General features: G+C 42.4%; 1 protein-coding gene and 1 long non-coding RNA gene across 2 annotated transcripts in view; one reads left to right on the top strand and one right to left on the bottom strand.

Annotated features, from left to right (window-relative positions):
- LOC121829585 (uncharacterized) overlaps window positions 1-25661 on the top strand; it is a 46694-nt gene extending 21033 nt beyond the window's left edge. The window contains exons 4-5 of the long non-coding RNA XR_006072554.2: window positions 21644-22000; window positions 23979-25661. This is a non-coding gene — a long non-coding RNA (uncharacterized LOC121829585). The remainder of the gene's footprint in view (window positions 1-21643; window positions 22001-23978) is intronic.
- Window positions 1-27206, bottom strand: part of Ly86 (lymphocyte antigen 86) — a 70693-nt gene that overhangs the window by 28116 nt on the left and 15371 nt on the right. Inside the window, exons 2-3 of the mRNA XM_006972774.4 lie at window positions 12799-12885; window positions 8717-8845 (exon numbers count right to left, since the gene is read on the bottom strand). Coding sequence (XP_006972836.1) covers window positions 8717-8845; window positions 12799-12885 — 216 coding nt within the window. The remainder of the gene's footprint in view (window positions 1-8716; window positions 8846-12798; window positions 12886-27206) is intronic.

The raw sequence follows: 27206 nt of genomic DNA, 5'->3' as shown, positions 1-27206 counted from the left end.
TTCAGCAAAACAAGGGTTCACTATCTCTTTACTCTGTGATACAGCTCTATTTGCTATGTCCACAGAGACAGGAAGTGGAAATATTCATGCCTTCAAGGAGTGCAGTTTCATCACACACACACACACACACACACACACACACACACACACACAACTGAAGCTGAGATGTGGCTACAGCAAAAGTAGGAACCATAAATTGCTGCCAATGACAAAACATTCAGTAATTTTTCCTATCCAACTGCACCCCTGTAATGGTTAGTCAGCATCTCTGCCATCTGCTTCCCCATACAATTCCCTGGCTCTGGGAGTGACTGAAGCAATTCATCTGGTTGGCTTTGGAGGAAGGATTCTTGGGTTAAGTCCGCATGGAGGACAAATGGGAGCAGGTATTACAGGCCAAAGGGACCACCCAAATAAAGCACCTGCTAACACACAGGCTGTGGTTAGAAAGTGGTAACCTGTTGCTGAGATGCTAAAGGTACATATGGGGGATGGGACAGGATGTAACTGAGGAAGTAGGACAGTGAAGGTTATGATGCACCTTGCTTATTACAGAATATACACTTTGGAATCAACCTATGTTCCCGGCAACAGATAAATGGATAAAGAAAATATGATCCATACACAAAGAATAATACGTATAGTCGAACACCTTGTTTCAGGATTCAGACAACTTTAAGGCAGGCAGGCAGGCAGGCAGGCAATTCTTTATTCAGTTCCTCAGTTTGTTCATGTTCTCAGAGGTAGAACACCAGGACAATGAGCTACCTCATAGGCTGACCTGCCATTTCATTTATTCCTGTTCCATGTTAACACCACATGCATTAACTTTGAACCATGGTTTTGTAAATCTCTTATCTCAGGCCAATAATGTCCTGGGTGGCGGGAAACAACCTTGGTTCATCTTAGGTTCCCCAGAGTACTTGTCACCAAGTGATGGACTTAGTCATTGTGGTAGGGGGAAGGGAGGCAGGGAGGGATGGAAGCTAGAACACAGAGTGGACCACAAAAGAGAAGAGAAAAGGGAGGAGGAAGGGACAGAAGACTGAAGGAATAGAGGGTTGGGGCTAGCCTAGACAAGGTCAGGTAGAAAGGATCAGATGAATTTTTTTTTCAATAAAGTACTTGCAAATCAAATTTAAGAAAACATAAGAAAGTTCATTCATCAATCAAGTCAGCTTTATTTCAGACATGCAAGGATGGGTCAACATGTGTATATCAATACAGCTGAGCACCTTGTAACAGGATTCAGATAACTTTAAGGCAGTTCAGATAGCTGAAAATCGACACATCATATGGTGGACTCAAGGACAGAAATCACATGGGTATCTCAATAGATGCAGAAAAGGCTTTTGACAAAGTCCAATGTCCTTTCATGACAAAAGTTCTGGAAGAACTTGAAACAGAAGGGGCATATTTCAACATAATAAAGGCTATCTATGTCAAACCTACAGCCAACATTATATTAAATGGGAAAAACTTGAAGCATTTCTATTAAAATCAGAAACAAGATACAGGTATTCACCTTTTCCACTTTGTAAATGTAGTTTTGGGAGTCTTGGCTAGAGCAGTCACACAAGAGGCACTAAGAAAAGAGATTTAACTAGGAAGGACAGAAGTCAAACCATCTCCATTTGCAGATGATATGGTTCTATACATGAGATCTCAAAGACTACCAGAAAGCTCTTACAGCTGATTAACACAGTAAAGTGGCAAGATATCAAGTTATCACACAAAAATATGTTGCCATCCTATCTACCAATGATGAACATGCTGAAGAAGAAATGACGGAACCAATCCCATTTACAGTGGAGTCATAAATGTGAAATATCTGGGGATAAACCCAATGAAGAAGTGATGACCTCTATAATGAAGACTTCAGAACACCCACAGGGGGCCCACTTCTTGAGGGAGAATTGAAGAAAACGCTGAAAGATGGAAAACCCCCTCGTGCTTGTGTGTTGGAAGAATCAATATTGTGAAAATACCATCTTATTAGAGGCAGGCTAACGGCTCAATTAAGTCCCCATCAAAATGCCAACATCATTTTTCCCAGATACTGAAAAAAAATTTAAAAATCCATTTAGAAACATAAAATTCTTAGATAGCCAAGGCAATCCTAAGCAAAGAACAATGCTGGAAATAACCCAAATAAAAAATGGGGCCACAGATCTTAAGTGAGAATTCTCAAAAGAGGAAACACAAATGACTGAGAAACACTTAAAGAAGTGTTCAATATCCTTAGTCATCAGGGAAATGCAAATCAACACTACTTTGAGGTTTCATCTTATGCCAGTCAGAATGGCCATGGTCAAGAAAATAAATGACAACTTATGCTGGTGAGGATGTGGGAAAGAGGAAAATGTATCTGTTGCTGGCAGGAGTGCAAACTTGGACAGACACCATGGAAATCAGTGTGACAGTTCCCTGGGAAGCTGGGAATACAACTACCTCAAGATCCAGCTATACCACTCTTAGGCATATATCTGAAGGTCTCTACATCCTACAACAGAGACACTTGGTCATCCACATTTATTGCTTCTCTATTTATAATAGCCAGAAATTTGAAACAGCCTAGATGTCCATCAACAGATGAATGGAGAATGGAAATATGGTACATTTATACAATGGAATATTATTTGGCTGTTAAAACATGAAACTAGTAGATAAATGGATGGAACCAGAAAAAAAAATCATCCTGAGTGAGGTAGCCCAGACTCCCAAAGGACAAATATTGTATGTTATGTATTCTGTTCTATGTGGATGTTAGCTGTTAAGTCTTTGATAAGCAGGCTACAATTTGCATAATCATGGAGGTTAGTTATAGGGTAAGAGATGGGGTGGGGGGGGCAGATTTCCTTGGGAAGGAGAAATAGAATATATCATGGGGAGACCGGGGAAGCCTGAAATAGGAGGATTAAATGGGGACAGGGGGGAGGAAAGAGGGAGTAAGAGGGAATACAGGGAGTAACAACCAACACTAAGGGCCATTGAGAGAAACCTACTACTGTAGAAGCTTCTTAAAATATATACATATATTGAAGAAGTCCAAGTGGAGTCACCAAATAATGGTGACAGGGAGACAAAGCTCCAACTGGAGATCTTTTGCAGCCAAGTAAAACTCCCAGTGCCAGGAATGGGTTACCTCTAATTGAGTTTTTGGCAAAAGAGGGTCCATGGAAACCCCCAAATAACTCAGGCTATTGCCGAGGTTGTTGGTTGCTCTCCACCAACTGATAGCAGGGTCCTATTGGTGAAGACAACACTTACCTATCTCACTGAACAGGGAGAAGTCAGGCTGCCTAACTAGAGCCTTCATCCCTACTGACTAGTTCATGGTACTGAACCAAAGGAGAAAGGTAAACACCAACCCGGCTACAAACCCTGCAGTCTACAATGTTAACCTTCCTGCATGATATGTTGCACAATAGTGGCGCAAATGTAGGATTGGATTTAAAGTCCACTCCATGCAATGGAGCCCGTGTTGATGGAACCCTGACACTGCTCAGGTGGCGAAGAACCTGAGACTAAATAGGCCACAGGTCTAGGGGGATAAACAAATACTGTTGTTCTGCTAAAGGAACAGAACAATAAAAATGACTCCGAACAATAAAAATGACTCCCAACAATATTCTGCTATATCCACACAGCAGTGTCTTGCTCAGACATCATCAGAGAAGTTTCCACTTGAAATACGTGGGAACGAATACAGAGACCCACAATTGGGAACAGTGTGTAGAGAGTGAAAGACTTTGGAACACTCACTCCTAAGAGGGATGTCTTCATCAAACCCCTTCCCTCAGGGCTCAGGGAACCATGTGGAAGAGAAAGTAGAAAAGTTGTAAAAGCCAGAGAAGATGGAGGACACCAAGGGAACAGTGTCTTCTAGACACAACTCTGACCTCATAGAGACTGTGGCAGCAGTCACGGGGCCCGCACAGGTTCACGTCAGATGAGGTCCCAGTACTCAGAGAAGGAAGTGGACATGAGCTCACATCCCTAACCAAGAAGCTGTCTCTAATTGACATCTGCTTGCAAAAAGTTAGTTCTCTTCAGTGGAGTTTCACTTGGTTTATTAGCCACTTCAGTGGAGTCTCACTGGGTGTATTAACCACACTTAAGGGAGGCCCCATGCTGTAAGCAGATGGCCAACACAAAATCAATTCAAGGGTGTTTTTGGAGGTTTTTTTCATCTTATATTGCTTTGTTTGGGTAATTTTTATCTTGCCAGTCTCTTGTTTGTACATTATGGTTTTTGATTTTGTGTTTTTCTTTGTGTGTTTCTTGTGTTTTTTCTTTTTTTAAATTCTATTTTTTTCTTGCCTGTTTATTTTCTAGGGAAAGAGAGAGATAAAAGGAGGGAGAGGGGGGGCATGGAATTGGATGGGTGGGAGGATCTAGGAGGAGACTGGGGAGAAGAAATCAAGTAGAGTATGCTGTATGGAAAATTATTTTCAGTAAAAAGGAAAAAAAGAACGGGAGTTTTTTTCTATTCATACATATGATAGAGGATTAGTATCTAAAATGGACAAAGAAATCAAACACTAAAGAATGAAGAAACAATCAACCCAATTTAAAATATGGCTGAGGAGCTAAACAATGTGCTCAAAATAAGAAATAAATTGTTCAATAAGTGTTTTTTAAAATGTTCAACATCCTTATCAGGGAAGTACCCATTAAGTCTATTCTGAGACTCCACCCCACCCCCGTCAGAATGGTTGTCACCAGGACAACACACCACAACAAATACTGGTGAGGCTGTGAGGAAGAAGAACATTATTTCCTGCTGGTAGGAATACAATCAGTTGTGGCCATTGTGGATCTCAGTGGGGGACATTTTTCTAATAAACTAAAAATAGAGGTTCCATATGACCTAGCCATACCACTCATGAGCATCTATTCAAAAGACTCTACATCCTACTGAAGAGACACTTGCTCATCCATTCTTATGGCTGCTCTATTTACAATAACAAGGAAATGGAATTAGCTTAGATGTCCTTCAAAAGATGAATGGATAATAAAAACGGAGCACATATACACAGTGGAATTTTATTTAGCCATAAAAAAAAGAGATTATGCACTTTTCAGGAAAATGGAAAGAATTTGAAGATATGATATTAAGGGGGTGTCCCAGGCTCAGAAAGACAAATGCTACATGTTTTCTCTTATATGTCTCTCAGCTTCTTATATTTTATGTATGTGTATATCCATGGGCTTGAGGGAAGGCAGATGCCAGGAGACTAGAAAGAGGCCCGTGTCAGAGTAATAATTCTCTAAGCTTTCTATGCTGTATTTAAAACTCCCAAAGTCCTGATTGGTTGGATTAGCATCTGACCATTTGTGAGAACTTTTAAATTCCTAATTATGCTCTACGGATTGCCGTTCAGATTCACTTCCTGATGTAGTTCCTCTTCTGGCTGCTGATGCTACTACAGATTGGGCCATCTTGGTTTTATACATTTTTCCACATTAAAAAATACAGAGTTGAAAAGAGATTGACTCAAAGTGTTTCATGCTGAGGAAGCTCATGGATGTGCTCAACTCATCAAGAATCTCCAGGGCATACAGGTGCCATGAGTGGTGCTCACATGATGGTGGCAACTAAGAGCTATGGAATTGGACTTAAGGCCCAACAAACAGGCGACAAATCGTACCTGCTACTAGGAACCTAACCAGTTTCTTAGAGTTAGTGAGGTCATGGCTTTTAGAGAAGAACCCACTACTGCCCCTTTGCTAGACCAGCATAATTCCTTACTACATTCTAAATATTACCCTTACTCATAGGTAAGTGTCGGCACCACCCCTCATCAAAGAAAATTCTTTTTACAGCAATTGGAGACAGTCACAGAAAACCACAGCTGGACATGATTCAGTGATCAACAGATCATGGGAAACCCAGCCTCAGTGGATTTATCTACATCACTGCATCCATCTGCATCTATGGTACAGGGAACATCAAGGAAGAGGGGCAGAAAGACTGTAAGAGCCAGACTATCAGGAAGTCTGCTAGGAAAGAGCCTGTCCTAGGAACAGCTGTACAAACAAGGCAATATCATTAAACATGCTAACGGAGAAGGGGGAAAATTTCATGGGGTCCCACCCCTAGACAAAGAACTATAGGCAACTAATGACTGCTGGGCAAAGGAGAATTAGCCTCTCCCAGGGATGAGCCCCCTCATTGAAGAATGGTCAACCTTAATAAACCATATACACACTACCAATGAAAATGGACTCCACAGGTCATTTATTCAAGTATACACACATGCCCATACATACATGTATGTAACAATAATAGTCAAAGAAAAAAGACTGTCAACTTGCGAGTCAGGAGGACATGAGAGGTGTTGGAGAGAGGGTAGCTGGGAAGGGCCGGAGGAAGAAAAGGAGGGGGTGTGATGTAATTCTACTTCAATTTAAAGTATGTTTTAAAAATCTCTAGGGGTTAGAGATGGCTAAGTGGGTAAAGCACTTGGTATGTAAAGTCAGGAGCCAGGTTCAAGTCCCTGGGACCCAGGTAAAGCCAGGCATAGCAGTGAGTGTCTGTGATCCCAGCCCTCCTGTGATGAGACAGAAAGCAAAGCCAGGAGAGTTCCAGAAGTCTGTCTCAACTAGGAAGGAGAGGATCATTTTTGGAGAGTGTCCTTTGACCTCCGGCATGTACATGTACACACACACACACACACACCTTTCCACTAAGTTGAAAGAGGAAAACTGATGACATTTTGTAGTAAATTAAATAATAAGAAAAGATCTTAAAATATAGTCATATCACTAGGCAGAGTTCTTAAGTGATTATTTTAAATAAATTCCTGGCCCAAAGATGTACACACACATCCATCATGTTTGTTTTTGGTTCACTCACTTTTTTCTATCATAGACGTGGGAGCTAGCCTTCCTGGATTCCAGCCATGGGTCTCTTACCAGCCTAGGAGTTGACATACGTTCCTGAAACTTTGTGCCTCAGTTTTTGCATTTACAGATTTGGGGAGTATGGATAGCACCCCTTTGTGACTTTGGACTGTTACGGAAATTGTTTCTGGGTATAAGGCTCTTAGAACAGTGGCTGGTACAATACTTGGGTGGTGTTAGTGGGTTCACTGTGTTTTTATGTCTGTGTGTATGTGTGAGTGCATGTGTGAGTATGTGTGAGTGTATGTATGAGTGAATGTATAAATGTGTGTGAGTATATGTGTGTGTGAATGTGTATGTCTGTGCTGAGTGTGTGTGTGTGTGTGTGTGTGTGTGTGTGTGTGTGCGTGTGTTATATGTGTGAGTATGTCTGTGTATGAGTATGTGTATGAATGAGTGATCCAAGCTTCCTAAGCCTAGTATACGTTTGAAACATATTTGGTCTTCTGTAGCTGCAGGCTTTGGAGCCCCAAATTCAACAACTGTGGAGAGATTTGTGTGTAGGGAAAAGTATCCAGACCTCTTCTGTCATTGTTCCCTAACAACGCAGTTCTACGATGACTCACGCAGTGTTGACATTAGGTGTAGTGAGTGATCTGGAGACAACTGAGAGAGCCTTTAGCACACATGTGGGTTCTGTACAAATGTTCTCCACTCTCTATGAGAGGCTTGAACATCCGAGTGGCATTTCTAGGGAGTTCTAAGAACAGACACCAAGACATAACTGTGTAGGGAACAAAACATGAAGCGGGACGCTGCCCCAGCTCCATAGTCCAGTGTATCTGATGAGTGGGGCTGAGGATGGTGGTAAGTGTGGCAAGAGCCCTCTAGGCATGCCTTGGGGGGGCGGGGGAGAGGAGGCTGGGGTGCGGGCTTTGCATGCAGGGCAGCTCACTGTGCAAAACCACGACTTTCTATCTGGTGACTCTCCCTTAATTTCATTCGCTATTCTTGCAGGCAGACATCTTTCCTCTGTCTCCATGGTAAGGGAAGAGGACTCCAGTGCTTTCTACATTTTTGTTTAAAAAAGATAATCGGGTCATTTTGATCATTGTTGCTTAAAAATCTAGTTTCTTGGAGCAGAAACACAGCCAAGGTGGGTGGGTTCCTGGAACACAGAGTTGAATTGTACCCCCTATGGCCAACGAGAACAGTCAGGAAGGAGCAGCTGACAGAGATCAACTTCTGGGGAGCTCAGTGCAGATCAGACCCGAGTTCTCATAAACAGTGAAGCATCTTTGGGCCTGGAAGAGGCGAGCAAGGGGAAAGGAGAGGTGGGGACGGGTAGGTGGGCTTGCCTCTTCTCCTGGGGGCCATGCAGAGGGTCAAAGCTTAGGGAACTGGCAAGAAGAGATCTCAGACAATGTGGTTTCTACTTCTCTACTTGGAATGCTGCAGCTATCCAGATTCCCCCATGAGTGGGGGGCCATTTCTTTTTCTGAGTTGTTGCTGTACGGGCGAGACCTTGCCACTGCAGAGATCATTCGAGGAAACCTGGAAATACCCTGACCCCTCGTGGGTTTTTGGAAACCATTGGCTCTTTCTGCTGCCAATCTTTTGAGTAAGATACCGTTATATGTGTGGAGAGAGCCTCCGTTAGTACAATCTCCTATGCATACCTTTCAGTTCAATGCTTACAACATCTGCCTGAGGGAGGCCCTGGGCACAGAATTGCCTGGTATTTGTATGTAGTAGGTGATGATGAGTGGGGTGTGGGTTGCCCAAAGGAGAGCAGGGAGAGCCAGGGCCCTCTGTCCACTGGGACCCTGCTGTCAGGTGCAAGCAGTCAGCAAGGCAGGTGGCTTACCTCCTTTTCTTCTTCCACAGAAAGAGAACTTGGGCAGGTCCTCCTCACAGATGGGATAGGAGTAGTTCAGAATGGAAGAGCCTCTTGAGACAAGAGCTATGTCCAGAAACAGCTTTCTGATGTCCTCTCCTAAAGAGAAGCATAATTTCAGCGCTGTGTGTCTGCTCTGTAAGGTCACTCAAGCTCAACAGCACTGTCTAAATGATCTTCACAGCCTTCAGCCTGATGCGTGTAGGGGGTGGGGCATGTCTCTTCTTGACAGAGTAGCATTTCTAGCTTAAGTTTTACCTGTTCTGGGTAAGGCAGCTCATTGGCTACACTCCCCTCCTGATGAGGGCTCAGTGCTCTACCCATCACTGGACTGTCTACAAGGCTGATTTTTAGAGTTCCCTAGTTCCATAGAGTTATTTATCCCCCATGGTAGAGGCAGGGCATGGCTGGGTCTGCATATTCCCACTACTGTTGCCTGGTAGATACTGCACATGGCTTCCTAGAGAACTTCAGTGTGCTCTGTTGGCAGCTTCCATTTCTTTCTGGCCCCTTTCCCACTCCTTTCTTTTGTCTTTCACCACTTTTTCCCCTTTTGGTTTCCCTGCCCATGCCTTTTCTCCTGATGCCGGGAGACCAGATATTGTGCAGAGTTGTGGAAAGATCCAGTCATGTGAGAGTTCTTGGTCTTTGAGAACGATTCTAGATGCTCAATTACTGAATGCTTCTTCTCTGTTCTGAGAAAACTGGTCTTCTAGAAGGGGGTATTGTTGCCGGAGGGCTTCTCTCCAGGTTCCCCAAGCCCCGCAGTCCCACAATCCACTTATAAAATAATCACTCAGACGCTTATATCACTTATAAACTGTATGGCCGTGGCAGGCTTCTTGCTAACTGTTCTTATATCTTAAATTAACCCATTTCTATAAATCTATACCTTGCCACGTGGCTGGTGGCTTACCAGAGTCTCTACATGCTGCATGTCCTGGCGGTGGCTGCAGTGTCTCTCCTTCTTCCTGTTTCCCCAATTCTCCTCTCTCTTTGTCCCGCCTATACTTCCTGCCTGGTCACTGGCCATCAGTGTTTTATTTATATAGAGTGATATCCACAGCACTTCCCCTTTTCTTCTTTTTTTTTAAAAAGGAAGGTTTTAACTTTAACATGGTAAAAGTACATATAACAAAACAATTATCAAGCAAGAATTACAGTTACAATATTAAAGAAGATGTCCTATCTATCTTATATTTGTGAGTTTAAGGTTTTATATCTAACTTATCTTTTATCATAACTGAGGAAATTACAACTATCTAGTCTTCAACCACATCAAAGACCTGAGAAGGAACATAATGGTACCTGAGAAATGGTAGATGGATGCAAGCAACTTTCGGGAATCTTGCAAGAGTAGACCAAGACAGCTGGCAGCCTGGACAGTCACCTAATGTTTCTCAGCATTGTTGATGCATTCAGATTGGCTACAGGCCTAGAATATCTGACAGACCATTTTCAGAAGCAGGAATTTTGAGAGACCATCTTACCCTGTCTTGGCAGAGTACAGTGGTCACTTTCCTTGTGTCCCGCTTGTCCAGAAAGGACAGCATTGCATTTGTACTGTCAGCCATCAAGGCAAGGGCAGTTCTTTGCCCAGTAGGCCATTTTGTGCCAAAAAGACAAACTTCCAAATGGAAATGTCTTAGAAGCCCAACATTCTCTCGGGATCAATTGGTGCAGCCAGGAGCAATTGTGTCTCACGTCAACAGAATTTTAAGTTATTTAAATGCCATATTCTCTAGGTCTATGAAGTGTTTGAAGATTACCTATCTATCTGAAATATATCTATGTATACCTAGAAAACTTAACTAACATGGCTACAGATATGATTATCATAGATGACTAATTATTAATCTATTTTTAATTATCCATTACAATTTTAAATGAGTTACATAAACATAATACCTCAAACAAGAATAGAAATATATATATATACACAGTATAACAATATTAACTTCAAGTTTGTATCAATAAACTAAAATCCATACCAATGTAAAACATTTTAAACATAAACTAAAATCTATACCAATGTAAAACATTTTAAACAAGTTGTTCTTTAAAAGTAGGTTAATTAATCTATCCTTTTATCTTATCATCTCTATATCCTCCTATATATCTATATTATATCCCCTTTTCTTTTTTAGAAAGAGATCACATTTATAATCAATCTGTTTTAAATAAAAATATTGGTTTTCTCTGTCCCACATCAGAGGGCTCTTCTGATTTGGGACACAAGAATTGCCTAACCATTTTTTTTTTTAAAGCAATATGTCTGGGTTTAGAGGGGGAGTGAGCCAATTCCACCTCTAAAGCCAGCTTGGTATATTTGGGAATTTGGGCGTAGCATCTCTTACTACTTCCTGCTGGAGGGGGGCGCTGTATCTTATGGGGACGCAAAGGAAATTTTAAGCCTATGGGGTAGTCCTTGAGGCTGTATTGTGTGAACCAGTTGCCTTGAAACCGCTCTGGATGTTGGATCATCTGGGCCATGGTGTCACCGGAGGCCTTTCAGGGGGTCTTGGCTGGTGAAACCTGATGTATCTTAATCTGGAACAAATACACAGCCTCTGGCTTTCTGTGGAAACAAAAGCAGAACCTCTTTTCCAAAGTAACATATCCTTAAATCCAAATTTTGAAGTCAAGGTACCTTTAAAATATACATTTTGGCATAACTCAACAGCTTTTGCAATCAAATGTTTTTCTTCAGTTACGAATAACAAAGAGAACATAATCCAGATTCTCTGTGTGGTAGCCATATTTACGTGGCTTATGTTTTATATTACCTTGAGCCTTGAGCCTATTGCTTTAAACTGTACCATTCTAAGACTGAAACTGCGCTGTGGCTGCTGGCTCCGCCCACTTCAGCTTCCCAACATGGCAGTGGTACGTTTTCCGCCAGCTCTGGGAGTCATAAAGTCTCAGAAATAGTGGGTCTAAGCTTTTATCAAAGCAGCATGTAGCCCAGAAACCTTTTTTTTTTTTTTAAAAAAAAAAATACTAGTAAAGACTAAATCTACTACACAGCACAATGTGCCTCTGGCGTCTTAGACCCCTCATTCCCGCCATACTGCCGGTCAAACGCACACGCCAGGAACCCGCCAGTGTTCAAACCCGCGTTTTGCGGCGTCTAGCTGCTCATATGAGACAAGAAGCAGGAACCTGGTTTTGGCTCTGTTTAGAATTGGTTATTAAATATTCTCAGGTTTAAGGTGGAAACTCGAGCCGTTGGGCGCCATTTGTTGCCGGAGGGCTTCTCTCCAGGTTCCCCAAGCCCCGCAGTCCCACAATCCACTTATAAAATAATCACTCAGACGCTTATATCACTTATAAACTGTATGGCCGTGGCAGGCTTCTTGCTAACTGTTCTTATATCTTAAATTAACCCATTTCTATAAATCTATACCTTGCCACGTGGCTGGTGGCTTACCAGAGTCTCTACATGCTGCATGTCCTGGCGGTGGCTGCAGTGTCTCTCCTTCTTCTTCCTGTTTCCCCAATTCTCCTCTCTCTTTGTCCCGCCTATACTTCCTGCCTGGTCACTGGCCATCAGTGTTTTATTTATATAGAGTGATATCCACAGCAGGGTATGCTTTAGTAGCTATGGCAAGCAAATTGCTTTACTATAATGGCATGGCCAACCAAGAAACGACCAGGAAGTGTGTGTTCTCACAGCCTAGGGTGGGAAGAAAGACTTGCCACCCCTCACTTTTTTTTTTTTTTTCCAAATTGTAAGAACTTCCATTATTGTTTGGGAAGCCAAATAATGTGAGTAACAGACCATGCAGTATGGGGTTTGTTTGTCATAGAAGTAATATGCAAGCCTCTTGTGTAACCACAAGACAATCGCTTCTTTTTTGCTGCTTATGGTGACCAGGACCTGTAGTATTGAAGTGAGCATCTGGAGATCACAAGGGGTTAACTAGAGAGGGAATGTGAGAGGTGAAGTTGGAATAGTGGTGCAGTCTGCTGTGCTAGTCAACGTGAGTCATTGTGTGTGCAGAGGAGGAGGCTCTGTTATGCTCTATGTGAAGGGAATCACATCTACTTACTCAGAATGATGCCAAATCTAATGCTGAGGTTTGGTTGGATCTGCTTGGAACACTGGTCAATGGAAAGGCCAAAATCCTGTAAGGGATCTGCCAAAGAGGACACCAAGAGATTAGTCAGGAGTCCACGGCAAACTCATCTGTGAATCTGCACTAATGACTTTTACAGGACTTACTAAAGTGTCCCACACTAAAAATGCCTGTAACATTTCAGCAGCTCCCCTCAGCCTGTCCATGATCACTGCCATGTTCACTCTGATGACATGCCTCAGTCCACAGATGACAAGTTTATTACTTACATTTTCTTCATCACTGTTTAAGTTCTTTTAGTCTCTAACCTTAGTCTTGCTGTCAGAAGGAGATGTATGTAGACACTCAGTTAAGATGCACATTTACAATTCTGTTTTATCTTATGCCATCCCATCTCATTCAATGGGACCCCTCCCCCCAATATTCTGCTCTGGGCAGAATATTGGGGGGAGGGGTCCCATTGAAAGAGATGGGAGCCCCCAAACAGTCAGGGGCTAAAGATAATGTATTTTACATGTAATGTTTGCTATTTTTAAACAGCTGTTTATGAACCAGAATAAAGAGCAAAAAAATCCTACTGTCCCCCGCCCCAAGCCATACTTCACATGCTGAGTCCACTTTGTGTACTTGAGGACAAGTGGCAACACACACACACACACACACACACACACACACACACACACACACACATCTCCAGCCCTCTGATTGGCTTGTGTACTTTCTCTCATTTCAAAAGTTTTTGCTCATTCTTGTCTTTTGTGAAGGCTTCCTTCTAGTCTTGAAAATAGTCTTTTGCTTCTCTGAATTCATAAACCCTGTTGTATCTGACACACTCTTCAAACTGTATAAATATTTCTAGTCATCCTTCAATATTTATTCCAGGACTCCCTCCACCCATGGGTACCAAAATCCATAGATGCTCAAGTTCTTGATATAAAACACCATATTTTCATAGAACTTATGCAATCCTCTGGTGTATATATAGATTTATTTTCTTAAAGTGTATGTGTGAGTGCCTACATGTATGTATGTGAACCACATGGATTCCTGTGGAGGACAGAAAAAGGAGTTGGATCCTCTGGAGTTTACAGACAGTTGTGAGCTGCCATGTGGCTGCTGGAAGTCAAAAGTGGTTCCCCCTAGATGATTTAAATCATCTCTAGGAGACTTACAGTAGTTGTAAGTGTGATGCAATTGTGTGGGACAAGGCAAATGCAGTGTGAATCATTGCTATACTGCTTTGCTCAAGAAACACGGGAAGAACTCTGCACATGCTCAGTGTACTCCTATTCAAATACATAAGATCTGTTTTTGGTTGAATCTGAGGATGTGACAACTGTGGCTATAGAAACCCAAATGTATTACCTGGTAATTTGCTCTGTGCCTTAACCGTATAGTACCTAATGTAAACTTAGACTCCTTTAAGGCAAGAACTGTATTTGTGGTCATTTATTTTTCATTTCCTTTTCCATTCTGTTTCTTACTGGGCCTAAGGGAGGAAATCCACCTTGAGCTGACTTTCTAAGAATTTTCAATCTATGTTTCCAAACTCTCCATTGCTCAGCTAATCCGACAGATAGGCACCCTACAAATGCACATAATGAATATGGGTAGGGGTCATCTATTATTCTATCCACATCTCAGCTCCAAATCCAGCCTTTGTACGATGCTTTGTGAGGCTGCTTCTCTGCAATCATTCCTCTGTTTGTTGCATGCAGTCAGGGAACCAGAGTGAGATGGAGGCCAGAGCCAGGGGTTGGCCTTGCTTTTCATCAGTTTTCAGTGGTACTTGGTTCCAATATATGCTTCTCTTGCACCTTCTTGGAACCAGCCAGGCTCAGCGCTGTGTGTTCCCAAACCTCTGCAAAATAGTGCCTCAGAAGTGGTTACCCCTTTCACTGCCTTAGACTATAAGGTCTGTCTTCTGAGCATCCAGATTTTCATCCCACAAGCTTATGCTCTTTGCTCTCCCAGCCTTCAAGGAGGCAAATCTTCTTCACCATTTGCTTTTTGGTTTGTCTAATTTTTCTATTCAATTAGCAAATTCCCTATATTAAATTACTTATATTAAAATTAATTGATTAGTTATTACTTCCTCTATAGGATCCAGACTGGTAGAATAAGGAACAATCTGAGAAATAGGTGTGGCTTCCTTCTTTTCACAGATTGTAGCATATAGACTCAGAAATGGTGTATTAAATTAACTAGATCCCGACAAAGAAAGTGCCCAAGTCAAGATGTAAACCCAATGTTAACAGAAGCACAAATAAAACCACATTGCTGCTCAGTAAGTATTGTGCATTGTGATCAATAAGTAAATCCTAGGAGATGTATGTTAATTTCATTTTTTTAGGATTGCCTGGGATATTTTCTGTGCAGGTATATGGCACTGGGTAATTCAGTTCCATACCTGCTTTCCACTGTGCGTTTCTAGGCAACGATGCAGACAGTGTTATTACCATCCACCTACTGACCTGAGAGATGCATCATTGTCTCTGATGCTTGTGATGGAAGTGGCCCCTATGCAATGCCTGCCTGGCAAATCTGATCAAACTCCTTTTGGTTTGCTCTCGAATTTTCTGAGGGAAAATGCCCCTCTTTTCTGATGCTCACTTGACTTCTTCCTAAACATTTTCATGCTGTCTCAGGACTTTTTCAGATTGGAAAACAGTGGCGGGGAGCAAAGAGCCAGTTGCTCCTGCTTCACACTTAGCGCTCAATATTGAAGAAAGCGAAGGCCACCTAAACAGCAGGTGCTTAGGAAAGCACACCCTCAAAGTTGTGCGTTAATTTAAATTGCCAGTCAAGGCAAAATGAAGGAAGTTATATGCATTGTTCAGTTAGCGGTTACATAATCCCAGGGAGTGCTTATCAATATTTTAAAGCTATACATAGGAGAAACTAAAAAGAGGAGAAAGAAATAAAGCCTTTTCCTGGTATTAGAAAAATAATTTTAATAAGAAACAAAGTCACATAGGATCAGTAGGTTGTTTATTTCTTCTCTCTAAGGAAATGTAGATGGAAACAGAAAGATTATTTTAAAAGTACTTAGCAATTGTCGGAGCTTCCGTGGCAATTTTCTCAAGTTCATATGTAAGAGTGATGTCTTTGGATATAAGTACGCAGTCTACAAACCTCTAGGAAAAAGTGACGTCACTTCCTTCAGTTCCACCCTCATGTTAACACCCTGTATTTTCTTATGTTTCCATTTGGGCACGCAGCAGACTCTGTATTGTGTGTATCGCACACCCTGCCATTCCTCTACTAGACATGGGCTCCCAGAACTAGGAATGTCATGTCATATTATACTAGCTCCTCAGTAACTGTTGGAAGGAAAAAATATTGAAGGTTATTTGGAATAATCTCATCGAGAACCTTAAAGCAAAATAATTTAACGTCGTGATTAGTGTCATTTAGTCTCATACAATCGTTGTGTACCACAGGATGGCAATCAGCCTCTCCAGTTACTAGCCATGTGGTAAAGCATCCTTGTGACAATCCATAATGTGACAGAAACTGCTGACCGCCACCCTCCCCCGCGCCCCCTCACCGCCCCCACCGCCCTACAAGGTACTGACTTATCCCCAGTGAAGTAGCACTGACTTGAAGAATTACTTTCTTATAGAAAGAAACCTTTGCAGGGCAAATTAAGGGAGTGGAGATAGGAGATTATAGATGAAGCTGAAAATGTGAGGTGGAGTCTGGCCTAGGGCCAGAAAGATGGAAGCAGAGAAAGACATGGGAGCATGGGGAAAACCAGGGGCTGAAAGGGAGGACTAACCCAGAGGAAGGGGGTGTGAAAGCCATATGGAAATCTACTATCTCACAGCCCAACCTAAAAAAATTAAGTGGAGGGAAAGTAGAACACACGTGAAAAGGAAGAAGAGGGGAAATACTGAGGGTTAAAGCATTAACCAGGGATGGAGGGGGGTGGTGAGAAAGAGGGGGGATAGTAGGTGGGTTAACCAAACCCAACCCAACCCAACCCAACCCAACCCAACCCAACCCAACCAAACAAAATAACAGCAACACCTCCTCCCCCCACAACAAAACTAAGGATGTATGAAGAAGCTCCATAGAAACCACTAGTTAGTAAGATAATTTCAAAATACAGCCTTTAACAATGGAAGGTCAAGCAGAGCTACCCTGCCTTGGTGGACAATGCTCCTCCAGAAAAGTGTACATCTCAGTATGTACAAAGTATGGTGTGGTGATATTTTGTTGGTGCTCTAACAAATAAAGCTTGCTTGGAGCAGAGCTCAGAGCTAGCCACTAGAGGCCATTAGTAGTAGCACACACCTTTAATCCCAGCACTTGGGATCTCATGCCTTTGATCCCAGCACTTGGGAGGCACACACCTTTAATCCCAGTACTTGGGAGGAGGAAGCAGGAAGTGATACAGCTGGGTGGAGAGGAGAAGTGATAAGGCAGGGTGGAGACAGGAGCTCAGCTCCTTTCAGTCTGAGGATTCCTAGAGGTAAGAAGTCTTTCTAGTGGCTGGCTGCTCTGCTTCTCTGATCTTTCAGCCTTCACCTTGATATCTGAACCCAGGTTTTTATTGTTAAGACCAATTAAAATTTGTACTACAGTATGGAAAAACCTTCTTAGAATGATTGATTAGGGAAGCCCTAGAGGCCTCCCAGACAGCACAGGCTATTGCCATTGCCCTTGGCTCTCCATCATAACTACATGGCAGAACACATGTGCTGCTGACATCACATACTCTGGCTGCAAGACAGAGAGAAATAAGTCCCACACTGGCCAGGAAGCATCCTTCCTGCTGGCTAGCTTTCATAGTCCTGGGAAGTCCTAGGGAGGCTGATGGAGAGAAATAACATTGGTATCCTACCCAGTGCTGGAATCTGTACTGCAATACTGACCTGCCAGATAAGATATGCTTACTGGTGTAATAGTGACATGACTCTTAGAGTGTAGCTAACCACTTTCTGATTGGATTTGAAGGCTGCTCCACTGGGAAATTTCCTGCTTGGTCCTGTGTCCTTTGTCAGAAGCCTGTGGCTGGGGAGATCATAGGCATTGGTGCAGAGCCAGTTCTCAGTATTTTACACCCATAGACCTAGGCTGCTCTCAACCCAGAGAGCTTTGTTTTGTAGTCTCCCTTTCTCTGCCTCTTTCTCTTTTCCCCCACATGCCCTCTCCAGTGTTTATGTCTGGCTGCACTCTGAGGCCTGAAACACCAACTTTCCCCCTAATGGATTTAACCTTCCTGTTCATTCTCACCTTACCTTAAGATCTGGTTTTGCTTCCTGCATGCACAGTTAGCAGAAAACAGGCTGACCCAGGAGAATGCTAATGTGAAGGCCAAGGATGCTAATGTGCTTGGCTAATTTCCAATAAATAAATTTGTGAAAGGTTTATATCCTACATAATAAAACTTGGATTATCTCTCTCCTGTGGTCTACCTCTTCATACCTGGCTCAACCACACCTCTCCAGGATGCCCTAGGGGTCACTACTCTGCCCTTCCTCTGACTTCCCATAGCCTGTTGTATATGTCTTCCTCACATCTTTATCATCCTTCATCAGTATAGAAGTTAAGGCCATATTGCTCTTCCTTATGGCCCAAGATAGATATGGATGTGGTTCAATAAATATTCATACATTTATTTAAACATTAGGGGATTTTTTTTGTGAATTTTTTTTGTAACTCAACTGTGCCATTCTCAAACATGAATTTTGTCACAACGTCCAAAAGTTGGACACATCTGCTTCCAGGGTGTAAGCTGTGACAGGTTAGGATCAGTAGTGTTTTATTTATTCATATTCAGATAAGCAGTGTCTATGTTAGTGGGCATGCTCAAGAATATCAGTTAACTGGGTGTGTAGATGAAGAGACTAGAAAGTCAGGTAATTTGACAAGAGCAGAAGGTGCTGGACAATGGAGTTGTATTCCCAGCCTTGACTTTGATAGGTGCTAGCGATTACAAAATAGGCCTGGTTGTGAGGCCCGTGATAGCTATCTCTTTTGCCAACTAGGCTAGTCAGAAAGCTTTGAGTGAATTAACTTTTCTTGGGAACAGTGTGAATATTTACTCTGGTGCTTGAGATGGAGTTTATGGGTGTGCTTGAACAACCAGTAGTCCAAGGTCAGATGTAGCAAACTTTTCTATCTTTCAGCATTCTTTCCCCAGATAATAACAGACCTTATTTAGACATTGTTCTTCAGGCTGGCTGGTTACCAATTCTGCAAGCTTGTGTTTCTGTTTATGATTAAAATCCAGTGTGGGTTGAAAGTTTCCTTTCTTGTGTGGTGGTATTGATAGGGGTCTTAATCCTTTTGTATCATTTCATAAGATATCATCCGAGGGTCATTGTAGGTCTATCAGTGATGATGATGGCATAAGGGTCAGACGCCATTGCTGGAATTCATCCACAGCACTCAAAGCCAACTTTTATCTTTTCTGTTTGTAAAGTTATTGTCTCGTCTGCACCCCCCTCCCCACCCCACCCCCTCCCCCTGCTTCAGCTCACTATAGGACAAGAAGTAAGCATAGTGTGGGTGGATGTTTTCTAGCAGTGTTTTTCTGGTCTCTCTTTTTTCCCACTTTTCAAATCTCATTATTAGAGACTAGCATAGCAATGCCCCAGGGGCTCACCTTCACATAACAGTAGTTCTGTTCCCATTCAAGTCTCTTCTCCCAGTGTCTCATAGGGAATTTACTCATTCAAAGTTGTACGTCCAATGGAGTTGCTTGTGTTTTCAACTGAGATATGCAGATGCTTAGATAAGAGTCTTTGCATCAAATGTAATAAAAACAGCATCAGCACCATTAGAGAGTACTTGTAAGTGAATCGAGGGTTTAAGGATTCCAACATTGTGCAGGCTGTTTCGTAATGATGGCCAGTGTGCTTTTGAGTGTCAAGGTGTGTTTGGGTTGCTAAAGGAAAATTCTGGAACCTCTGCTAGTTTCCTTTCAACTGCAAAATAAATGAAATTCATTAACAATAGCCTTTATGACAGAAAAGGGAAGGAATATATACAACCCTTTGGACCTTAGAATCTACTCCCTCGCAGGGCGGTGGTGGCGCACGCCTTTAATCCCAGCACTTGGGAGGCAGGCGGATCTCTGTGAGTTCGAGGTCAGCCTGGGCTACCAAGTGAGTTCCAGGAAAGGTACAAAGCTACACAGAGAAACCCTGTCTTGAAAAACCAAAAAAAAAAAATCTACTCCCTCAGAATAACTGGGCTTTGGCTTCTCCCAGCAGGGGAGAGAATGGTTTGTTTTATAATCTAGTGGTCCCTCCTTTCCTGAAGTGTTGTTTTCAGTGGTTGACATTACCTATGATTAATTACTGTCTGAAACGATTGAATGGAAAATGCCCCAAAGTGAACAATAGGTACTTTTCAAATTGGTGCTCTGCTGGGTTCTGTGATGGACTCTCAAAGCATTCCCTTTGGGAGGTGGATTGGCTCTTTGTCTGGTGTATCCACACTGTATACACAACCCACCACTCAGCAGCTATCTTAGTTAAAAAAAACTACTGTCTCAGGATCGTAGTCTGTTCAAGTAACCCTTATTTGACTTAATAATGACCTCAGAGCACAAGAGCAATAATGTTAAAAATTCACACACGCCATAGAGAAGCTGTAAAGTACATCTGTGTAAAAAGATGAGCATTCTTAATACCAAAAAACAAATCACATGCTGAGGTGACTAAGATTTATGTAAGAGTGAAATATGTGTCCACAGAATTCAGCATTTTCCATTGCTTCACATCCACTGGAGGATTCTAGAACACATTCCCTAATAAGAGGAAACTAAATAGGACTGCATTGGGCATGATTCTGGTTCAGAATGCCCTCTCCCACCAAAGATGGCTACCAAGTGAGCATCACTGTGAATATGTGGATGTCTGAGTCTCAGTCAGCCATTCTGACTTAATGTGTCTGGGTGCTGCCTTAGCACTGAGATTTTTAACAGTCCCCAGGTGATCCAATTACCTATTTCATTTGTAAACCCCTGTTTTAAGCCATATGAGTCTCTTTGCTAGTCTCCTTGGTGTATAATCATGTAGACAAGTCTTAAGATATAATACGTTTCACTGCAGATTCTAAGTTTAACCCTGTAATAGATTCCTAATGTGTCTCTTTGCAAACCATATTCCATGATTTGTAGAATGTATGAGGATTTGAGGAGCTTCATGTGGGAATTCCTCCCACCCAGACCACTGATTAACTGTGCCTGGCTCCCTCTCTCCCTCTCTGTTCATCCTACTGATTTCTGTCTCTAGAGAAACAGTGTTTCCTCCAATCTCAGTGTCTAGGAGCTCAAGCTAAACACAAGCCATGGGGGCCCTACAATTACCCAGGTGGCCTCTCTAGAATTTTTCGAAGGCACAGCTCTGCTTAAGTGAAACTCTTGTAAAACAGTCTTAGGAACTTTTTTCTTTCTATTCCCTGAGCATCCACTCTCTACCAGTGTTATCTCAGCCATGGAAAGGCCTAACAAGAGAGGTCTAGGGAGGAAGGGGGCAGAATGTCAAAGAGAAAGAATGAGACTTGATGGAGGGTGGCGGGGATGAAGCATGGGGTGCATCTGTAAGAACTTCCCAGTGCAGAGAGGGTGGAGGAGCAGTAGAATTTTAGGTAAATGGGAATGGGAGGCTTGGGGGCTGGCACAGACAAACTGGAGACACTTGTCATCTTCAAGTGACCTCAGCTACTTTCCCAGCTCACCAGGACCTCTGAGTTTAGAGCAACAACTTGTAGGTAGTGTTCTCTAGAGTAACAGAACTTACAGAATGAATTTTTCCTTCTCTCTCTATATATAAAAGGGATTTATTGGAATGATTTACAGGTTGCACGGGCAAATCCAACTGCTGTCTGGCTGTGAGCGGAAAGTTCAAGAATCCGGTATTTGCTCAGTCCAGCTGAATGTCTCAACTGGTCTTCTCTATATGCTGGAATCCCGAAGAAGCAGGCTCCAATGCCAGTGATGGAAGGAATGTGCTAGCAAGACGAAGGCAAGCAGGCCAAGAGCAAAAGCTTCCTTCTGTGTCCTTATATAGACTTTCCAGCAGAATGTGTGGCCCAGATTAAAGGTGTGTCTTCCTGCCTCAAGATTCAGTTCAAAGGTGTGTGTCTTCCTGCCTCACAGGACTGGACTAGAAGTGGATTCATCCACTTCAAACCAAGCAAAAACCATCTCTCACAGGTATGCCTTCTATTTTTGAATTGTAGTTCATTCCAGATGTAGTCAAGGTGACAATCAATAACAGCCACCACAGACGTTCACTGGTGTGTGAACTTAGGCAAGGTGGGGGAACCAATGACATACTATTAAGTGCAACTTCACCAAAGTTCCCCTTGATGAATTAATTAGTTTATTGAGCTTCCTTACAGAGCATGTGGTCCTGACTTACAGGGCTACTTACAGGAGCGTAGGTGACCCTAAAGTCTCACTCCACATTACCCAAAAGTCTCACTCCACCATAGATGATGACTTCATCATAGCAGCACAGATGAAGTCCCACCTTCAGTCAGCCTCCCACACTATGTGCTCTATCACCTCCCAAGACCATGAAATCACAGGCAGCTTAGGCAGGATTATGTACCTCTAGGAGGGATGTGTAGGAAAGCAATGGCTTGGATCTCAGGTGAGATCTACTGACCCTCCTCAACCTCTCCTACTATGAAAGAATGTCAAGAAGATTGAGCTTGAGGATTTCTTGCACCTAGTCACAGCTAGCTGCTCTGATGAAGAAGGTTATGGCAGTTATGCTCAGAGGACAACGAGTTACAACACACAGGGACCACAAAGTTCCCAGAACTGCCTCCACAAGAGTTTTGGAGGCCAAGACATTTGGCTACTTCTTATCTACTACTGATAAATCCATCATCAGCTCATATACTGGTTTTCGTATTGTGGTTTTCATTTCTCTGGAATAAATGCTCACGGGTGGGATTTCTGGGTCGTCTGACAAGTATATGCTCAATTTCCTTAGGAACAGCCCAGCTACTTTCCACAGTGACAGCACATCTGAAGCTCTCCTTCCAGTGGGATCCTGAAGGCAGGGTCCACTTGAAGGAAACTCTTGCTAGAGAAATGGGCTCCCAAGGGAGAAATTACAGGAGCCGTCGAGTGTAAGGTGTGCTTGAAAACGTCCATGCCCCCTCAGCTCTTGAAGAGCCAGCACAAGACTGCCTCTGGGGAAGCACTGGTGGCACAGGAGTGGGGCTATGAACACTGCAGGGCACAGAACAAGGATGCCCATGGCAGCTGGCATCCATGCTTAGCCGCCTCCAATCTTCCCAAGGCTCTATTCAGGGCCCTGACACACTTTTGGCCTCACTCTGAGGAGGTCTAAAGCCTGGGTGTTAATTGTGTTTCCAAAATGCCTCCGATCATGGGATCAGCGTGATGTGTTTCCTGTTCTTTCTGTATGTCCGGTAATGAATTGTCCACTGCTGTTTCCAATCTCCCAGCTGGCCAATAGGAGGAAACAGTTCAATCTACACCTTTTCCAGGAAGCAGTCCTGTGGATGGAGATGACTCATAGTGAGAGGCTCCTTTTCTGTGTTAGCATGTCTCAGAGGGCCAGTGAGGATGCTGCTGGGGACATGGCTGCCTCTGATTTAAGAGAAGAGTGTCTCTATCAAGAAACACTAATGATTTAAGGAAAATCATAGCAGCAGACATCCATAGCTGATACAAGCCCAACATCTCCCAGGTCTAGATTCCCAGGCTTCCTACAGCTATAGTACAGCTTTCCAGAGGAGTTAAAGGTGTCCACTGGGAATGCCTCTCAGGATATCGTGAACTGAAATCAGGGGAAATGAATTCTTCCTGTAGCTCTTACCTCAATGAAAACAAGTCAGACTGAATCCACCAGATGCCTGGCTCAGCCAGAGAGCTGTCTTCCTTTCAGGGAGGAGAGCTGCTTCCCTGGGAAACTATCCTTGTTGATCGCATCTTACCACTGGTGTAGCAAAGTGCATGGAGAACAGGGTCCCAGGGGCAGGAGTATACGCGGTTACAAGCTCCTGCAAGTCCGTGTGGAGGAAGAAAAGACCAATGGCTGGAGGCTGTGCTTCTCTGCCAGCAAAACAAATTCTTAACCAGGTAGAAGATTCATTTCTCTCTCTCCCCAATCAACAAGTCCTGTCATTAATCACTCTCTTCCTTTTTACAGGATAAAAAAAAATGGTTCTGCTAAATATATATGTAAAGGATGACATGGAAAGATCGAAAGCTGCCATAGAAAAGAAGCTGGGAACCCGAGTCTCAGATGAACCAAGGAGAACCGTGCCCCATTGAATGACTGCAGACTCCAGCCCCACCTTTTTGGATACCCTACCTAGCTAAATACACAGTAGGGGCTGGGGATGAATTCGGCTTTCCAGCTAAGTTGCAAGAGGCTGGACAACATTCTGTTGTTTCCTTAACATCATTTCTGCAACCATTTGGATATCACTCAGCCTTCTTTTGCCATCTGCTCATATGTTTGCAGGGTATAGCTTAGAAACTGTTAGTATGTGTAGAACATCACTAGACAAGTCTTATGTCATTATAGCTAAATACCTCTTTCCTAGCTTCTGCTTCAAAGAAATGGAGAAAGCCAATTCCTGGGTCAGGAAGCATTTTCTGATGTAACAGACATAAATAGTGCCTTTACACTGAGTGTAGGAGACAGAGACAGCACAGGAGCATACACTTGAAGAAAGCCTGGGCTATATGGAAAGTTCCAGGCAGACCTGGACCGTATATGACTCCATCTCAAGCTAAAACAACAATTTAAAAAAGGAACAAAACATTGAGTTCACAGCAGTTTATATGGACAACAGCTTGGGCAGTCTAAATGTACAATCAAGAGAAAACAGATCAGTTGTAGTCTGTACACGTAATGACACATTCTACAGCTGAGAAAGAATTACCTTGGGTTGGGCACATGCTTGGTGTGCCCTGGAAGAGTGCAATACGTTAGTCTCCAGAGCGACTATCAATTCAACTCTCTCTTACTGCAGCGATTCGTTAACTAGATTTTTCCATGTGGATGCACATGACAAAATTGTTATATGCTCTGTTTACCTCTCAGATCCATAAACATATTTCATCTCACTGTTCTGATAGGGGCCTTCAATAGGATGTTGGATAGAAATGATGGTGGACATTTTTGCCTTTTAAAAAAATATTAAATAAAAAGCTTTTTGTGTTCTGCCATTAAATATAATGCCCACTGCAGAGTGGTAGCTTGGATAGATTTCTTTAGAAGACAGATAGCTCATTTTAACAAGGCAATCTGGTATTCTTGGGTATTTTTTTTAATCTGATTTATTTGGTCAATTGTTATTTATCATGACCCATCTTCCCCTCAGAACTGACTTCTAGGATCACTGCTGGGAATGTGCTCTAGATTTTGTTTGTGCAGAAGATCTTTAATTCTCTCCCATTACTGATGGGCATTTAACTATGTATAAAATTCTGGGCCGAAGGTTCTTTTCTTTCTTCTCTGGGGATGGTGGTAATGCTATTTATAAGGCTATTCTCAGCTTAATTGTAATTTATTGTTAGGTAATTTGTTTCTCTTTGGCAGGCTATGGAGTCCCTCTTGTGAATCTATGTGGGGATTGTGTGCTGAACCTGAAAATGCATACCTTTCAGAGTTCCAGCAAAGGAACCAAGTTTTTGCTTAGCAATTGCCCTTTCCTTAGTTCCCTTTGTAGTAGCTCATATTTTCCGTCTCTCTGTTCCTCTGTGATGTATATCCAGTAACACATCTCTCACTGAGTCTGATAACATCTCCCCAGATTTTTAAAGCTCCATTTTAACTTAGCTATCATTCTTTATTTCAGCAATTAAATATTTCATGCTAAGGTGCTTTATTTTTGTCAAATCTCCCTGATATTTGTTGATACTGTATTTTTCTTCTCTTATATTCTGAAATTCCCACTTCTAATTCTTTAAACAATTATATTATTATTTATATTATGTGTCTGTATTTCCAAATTCTAATACCTCTCAAGATATGTCTCTTGCATTTGAGTTTTCTGCCAATTATAATTTATTCCCTTTCTGTTTTTAGACTTTGGACCCTGAGCTCATGGAATCTTTAGCATGCCAGTGAAACATAAACCGAGGGTGTTTGTTTCTCTGCCAATACACTCCAGATGTTCTCAATCAAAAACCACTTTAACTTCTGGGCCTGGGATTTCCTGAACCAAAAAGATAGTACATATGCATTTGGGCCCAAGTCTATGCATTATCATATCTGGAACTGCTCATGCTCATGGACACATAATTTCCCTAGTGACCCAGAAGAGTTAAACAGATTCCCTTGTCCAGTAGTACTTGGTTTTTACTCATTGGAAAATGAACTTATGGCTACTGCACTAAGAAGGTTGTATGTTCATGAAGAGTCAACTTTCTGTCTTACATGGTGCAAGTCACTGTTGCTAAGTACAGCACAGTCATTAACACCTCAGTTCTAGTCCATGGAAGGTGACCAATTCTCTGAGGGCACTCAAAGATCCAGTATCTTCCTCTAGCTCTGCTTTTTAATTTTTTAAAATTGTTTTGTAGTTTGTTTTGGCTTAGTATTAGGCTTTGCTTCTGGGGGAGCCCTCCCTTAGTCCTTTCAATACAAGTTCAGTTGTGTATTGAAAACGATTTGTGCTCCATGGCATCCTTTATATCCAGGTATTATCCAGCAAGACAGATGTCTATGACAGCTTTCAGAAATTGCCCATTCCACACAGCTTCCCGGGGTAGATCATCTTTTTGGTAAATGATGCCAATCTCTCTTTTGCCAGTGTCCTGTTCATCAACATGTTCGTGTGTATTCAGTAATTCAGTGTGCAATTCAAATGTTCAAGGGCATTGTAGCAGAGTAATAACCTTCAAGGCAGTGGTACTGGAAGGCAAGGACTCTAGGAGGTTGTTAGTCCTTCACGAGTGGGGTTAGTTAGTATTTTATGAGGATACTCAAAGAAACTTGTGTGCCCCTTCCACCTTCCACCATGAGGGCAAAATCAGAAGGTAGCATCTATGAAGCTGAGATCAAACTCTCACCAGATGTTAAATTTGCCTTTGCCTTGGATTCTTAGCCAGCATATCTATTTAACTAATATAATTCAATAAAATAAAACACACACGCATTGGCACAACAGTGACATGACTGTGATGGGGGTAACCAACTGATTTCCGATCAGATTTGATGCCCACTCCACAGAAAGGAATCCATGCCCAATTAATAAATAAATTATAACCAAGCATTAAAATTCTATTGCCCATAAATTACCCAATTTAAGATATTTTGTTTTAGTAGCTTGAATGAACTAAAGCACATAGCATTTAATGCCAACAAAGATTTCTTCCTGCCAACTCTTATGACTTGCTGCTTATACATCTCTTGGTATAGGAG

Source organism: Peromyscus maniculatus, chromosome 5, assembly GCF_049852395.1.
Source record: "Peromyscus maniculatus bairdii isolate BWxNUB_F1_BW_parent chromosome 5, HU_Pman_BW_mat_3.1, whole genome shotgun sequence".
NCBI lineage: Eukaryota > Metazoa > Chordata > Mammalia > Rodentia > Cricetidae > Peromyscus > Peromyscus maniculatus.
This window is presented reverse-complemented; position numbering and strand designations above follow the sequence as displayed.